This window comes from Daktulosphaira vitifoliae, unplaced genomic scaffold (assembly GCF_025091365.1).
Source record: "Daktulosphaira vitifoliae isolate Bord-2020 unplaced genomic scaffold, ASM2509136v1 Scaffold_496, whole genome shotgun sequence".
NCBI lineage: Eukaryota > Metazoa > Arthropoda > Insecta > Hemiptera > Phylloxeridae > Daktulosphaira > Daktulosphaira vitifoliae.
In genome coordinates, this window is record NW_026100061.1 from 1761 (window position 1) to 7108 (window position 5348).

General features: G+C 28.4%; 1 protein-coding gene across 1 annotated transcript in view; it reads right to left on the reverse strand.

Annotated features, from left to right (window-relative positions):
• Positions 1-498: 498 nt before the first annotated feature.
• Positions 499-5348, reverse strand: part of LOC126909522 (uncharacterized) — a gene marked incomplete at its 3' end in the record, with an annotated part of 6578 nt that continues 1728 nt past the window's right edge. The window contains exon 2 of the mRNA XM_050691957.1: positions 499-718. Within this exon, the coding sequence (XP_050547914.1) occupies positions 499-718 (220 nt within the window). The remainder of the gene's footprint in view (positions 719-5348) is intronic.

The window sequence follows — 5348 nt, forward strand, 5'->3', positions numbered from 1 at the left end:
AGTAAAAAATGGGAGTACGATTTTTTTTTCAAATTATTTTTTTAAACTTTTGACCTGGATACAATAAAAATATTCTAAGTTCTGATGCTTTATATTATTCTATATCATCAAGTAATCTTAAAGGTCTAAAAAACTAATCAGTTATATAAGATCAAAATATTTTTTATTTCATAATTAATTTTTTCTATTTATTCTTTTTCCAATCGCACTTCTTTGTTACCTTTTAAATATATTTTTCAGAATTATTTGTCTTTAAAAAAATAAATTAGCATTTGTTTTATTTCTAAATATTTATAAGAACCTCCAATTATATCTATAATTTCATGATTTTTTGGAGTTTTCAATAAAGTTCTTACATTTTTGAAACAACAAATCACTTTCACTTTGTAAAATTTGAAGCAATCTTTACAAAAGTTATATGAAACAAATAATGACATTAATTTATCACTTAAATTTAAAGAAAGTACTTAGTAGGGGTAAAGGTTGAGGGTTTATTACTTGCATAACATAAGTTAGAATGATTGAAATTAAGTGGTTTGTAAAAAATATTATGACCTTCAGCATGAGTTATTTCTTTAACAGAATTTTGTGTAGGTGGTGTATCATTATTAACACTACTCATTACATTCAAATTACTTAAAGATAATGTTTCAGTGGGGACACACTTTTCTTGTTCTAGTTTAATTAACTTTGTAGAAATATCGGATACTTTTTTGTACTAAGATTCCGAAAAATAAAACAAAATAGTTATGTTTTATTTAATGTAAAAACCAAGTTTTTTGATAAGATCAATTTCGTAACAAATTATATTTTTACATTCATAATTTATAGCTATCTGGTCAAAATAAAATTTTATATAATATAAATTTTTTAATTTTTATATTATAAAATATACCAATGGTACATATAGCTGTAGATTATAATCATTCAGAGGTGAAAAATGCTATTTACAACATTTAATGAAATATTAATATACTTATACTAAAAAATTGTTATATGCACAATTTATAAACAATCTTTCTAATATTATTATGCCATACGTAGGAACCAAATTATTTAATAAGTTTGAGTTATTTTTTAAATTAAGTTAATAATTAGATAATACATTTTTTTTCATTAATAAAATAACTAAAAATATAAATTATTTCAACACTGTGTTCAAGTTTTAAAATGATGGTTCTTATTAATTATAATTTAGGGTTATTTCAATAATTTGAATTAAAATATTTCCTAATTTAAGGTAAAGTTAGGTAAATGTAAACAAATGGGGTAATTGTTAATTCATTTTTTCCCTTAGAATATTTTATTTTAAATTAAACAGTTCTGGTCCTTATATTTTTCCGTCGTATTAAATGTAAGTTTGAAATAAACAATTGAGCATTTATCTAAAAAAATTAACCCTCTTCCCCTTAAAATGTTTATTTTTAAAATATTTAATACAATAAAGAACATAAAACTAAATAATATATCATAAATCAGGAGATACCAAAAATATGAAATTCAATAAGATATATATATTACTTAAGATCTTTCATCTGTGAATGTAAGCATAGTACTAGGTTAGCATGGTTTTCCATAACTAATGTTAGAAGAAGTACAGAAGGCTAATGTACTTGGTAAATTTATTTCGTTTTTTCTTATTTTGTGCTCTTTTGAAGCATCGCAAAAGGTGTATACGCGCATAGTTTCGCCTACGCCAAATTCGCCATCGTCGGGACGAGTTAACTTCATTTCCACGTTGTGGAACGCCTTCTGTACTAAGTCTCCTGTAATTCGCAATCCAGCCGCAAACCATGTCACTGCCATCTGTGGATGTACAGGTCGCCTTTATTGTATTATTTTACATTACTATTAAATAATCTATTAATGTACCTATTATATATTGTATATATTTCTAGTATAGTTAAGTTTTACTAACATTAATTTTAGTGATATGTTATGTTTGTATAATATTCTTATATAGAAATATCAATATATGAATACTCTCAACATCTTTTAATAATCTTCCATATTCTGTTGTCTATTTATGACACTTGTAGTGCCATCCTTTTAAATTTTAGTTAAAGGAACACTCAAACATTTTGGTCCTTTATACCGCCATATTGATCCTAGTAATTTTATTTTGTCGTTCTATTTAAATTATTTTTATGATTAGCGTTCAGTAATTTCCTTAATGCACATATAATTAACTTATTAATGTTTTCTTCTATTCTATTATCATACTGGTGGGGTGTACTGTTTATCAACAATTAAAAACACCGCATACTACCAACGTTCAAAGGTTAGAAGTTCTTAATTCCTGATCATAAAATTTTCAACATTATGGGAAAAAATCAAGCTCGTTTATCGGTGTGATCGGGAAAATACTTTGTTGTGCATAGTTATATATGTTAACCGGTATATAATTGATTGTGCCGTTATCGGATTTTAATAGTGTGTAGATTATTATCGTTAGTTATTTCATTTTTATCGCTCATAAGTATAATCTATACATAGTTAATAATCAATAATAATGATTTAGGTAAACAATTACTACCGGGCTATTAGTGTGATTACTACTGTTTATCTTCATCAATTATTTTTATCGATCGTNTCATCAATTATTTTTATCGTTCGTTTAGCTTCTGAAAATCTATGTACCTTTAGCTTGGTTGGCAGTTACTATTTATTTTGATATTTTATTGGTTCAGTAGTGTTACGTCGCTATTTAGGGGTTGAGCCTAAATGCCCGTCGACAGTATTCTAAGGGACCAACGGGGGATAGCTGACTAGGCTATATCTACCTTAGGTATTGAAGTTTCCTATTTAATTTATATTCCCTTAGAGGAACTACCAAGGGTCGTACTACAATATATATATATATATAACACTTTAGGTTAACAACGATATAAATAAATGTTTATTAAGCAATTTAAATATTAAATAGATAATACAACCTGCTGGACACCTAGAGATGTTATAATCCAACAGGGAGCTGACGGCGACACACACACACACTATAATATACGGGGTAGCGAAGTTAAGTTAATTATCAGGCAAAAGTAGTGATCGCGAAGATGGTAAAATGTCAACTGTCGATAGGGATATCTTATTATGGCACATTGTCCGTGAATTGCAAAAAGTGTTTATGTGTGCAGTCCGCCCTCCTGTTAGTATTGTTGTATGTCACTGTGTTAATTATATATATATATGTCTATTAAACGGTACAACGATGTTATGGGAGACAGAGATACGGGCACATGCAAATTTGATCGTATCAGCTGCTCCCCCTACACTTAAGGTCTGACCCCAGGCCTTAATACAAAACAAAAGAACTTTGGCAAAATAATTCTACGTAGGAAAAGAAAAAATATTTAAAATAAAAAAATTTGGAGGGACATTAGTGTCGTAGTAAGAACCTCTGGGTCTTCGATGTCCACACTCCTTAATTCACAAGCTTTTGAGCGTTAGAGGAGCTTCCTTCGTGTGGGCTCTCAATAGTCGGCTACCAAGCGGTTCCTATGAAAAGCCCGGCCCTGTCGTCGACTTCTTGAATAGTCTCGGGGCCCCAAAGAGTATTCTCCGTGTTCTCGAGGTCTGTTCAGAACACTAACGCTTATTATTAAAAAAAAAATTTAATAATTAAAAGGGGATGTTGGGGTACCGAATACAATTATAAGCAATGCATACACAATAAATGATAAATGTTCATGAATTAAAAAATGATAATAATTTATGTTATTTATGACAATAAAAAAAAAAATAAGCTAAGTTAACCTAATGTATGTAGCCAAAACGTTGTCAAAAACTTGCATACATTTACAATAGGTGTCTTAAATTAAGTTAAGCATGCTCGATAATAGTACTAATGTATACAGTAAAATATATGTGAAACATACACAGTGACCATCTCATAAAATTCAGTGTCCATTAATTATATATAAAAAAAAAGAAGAAATACACACAATAGGGTATTTTGATTTAGGCTGACTTGCGCCTTAGTTGCGGGACGATTATATTATATAAATTATCCTATAATAAGGGTAGCCGTAATAACGGCTGTTTAAAAGACAACGATTTTTGCTGCTGTAACAACTTAGTTAACTTGTATATATTAAACGTGCATGTCGAATTGATTTTATAAAGAAATAATTTATTTAAAATATTAACTGGCTCGCTCTATTAGTATCAATTGTAATTATAAGTAATGGCTATTCAATAAGGTCATAATATGTTAACAAAAGGATTTATTGTTGTAAACATATGAATAGAGTCCGTTATTCAAATTTGTCACGTAAGATTATAGCTAAGATTATAGGGGATTATGTGGGGATGTGGCGACCGTTGACTGTATAGTGTTGTTCATTGTATGTTTGACCTATTTGGACTGAAGATGCCTGGAATGTTATATTGGAAATCATGTTTGGTAAGTACCACAATAAAATAATTTTTTAAATTTAATAATAATAACCAAGGGTTTTATTTGCCACAAATATTCTTTCAAGCCCAATTTTATAAAATTCGACACTATTTATTTTTCAAAATAGATTATTTAGAAGTAAATTTTCTTAAACCTCGTGTATCGTGCATTTTATATCACCTTATAGTATCGAATAAAAGTAATTTCATAATATATAATAAATAAAGGGAAGTCGGGCTAAGCCGATCGAAATAATAAATGTTATGTTATAACATTGTTTGTTAATTAGAATAAAATTATGCCATTATAAAAATATGTCGATCTAGTCGAACGGAATAATAATAATAAGCCATAAGTATCAAAGAATCAAAGAATATAATTCTTATATTTTCGGAAAATTGTTAAATTGTAATTATATTGTCATCTCATTACTATACATATTTTACTATTTTAGAGCTAGCCCCGGGCCGAGATTTGAATGGATTTTATATTCTAGAAACGAAAGGTTTTAACTGGTCTACGTGAACAGGCGACTCGACCAGAATATTTTTTTTTGGCAGATTTATTAAATAACTATATGGACCTATTTTCTTTAAAATAACATAAGGGCCTTCATACCTATCTGAAAATTTATTACCCTTTACCGGGACTTTAACTAAAACTTTGTCTCCCGCTTTAAAAGATTAAAAATTATTCGATGATAATAGTTTTTGTTTAGTCTGTTCGGATTGTTTCTCTAATAATTGGGGTAATGATTTTCTAATATGTTTGATTTTATTAATTTCATCGATAACGTTCCCATCGGAAGGGGGAATTAGTGCAATATCAAACATGCTTTTAGGATTATAGCCGTGAACTAAATAAAATGGCGTATAATTTGTAACCGAATGTATTGAAGTATTATAGGCGTATACAACGTATGGTAAATAATCTACCCACTTATTGTTAT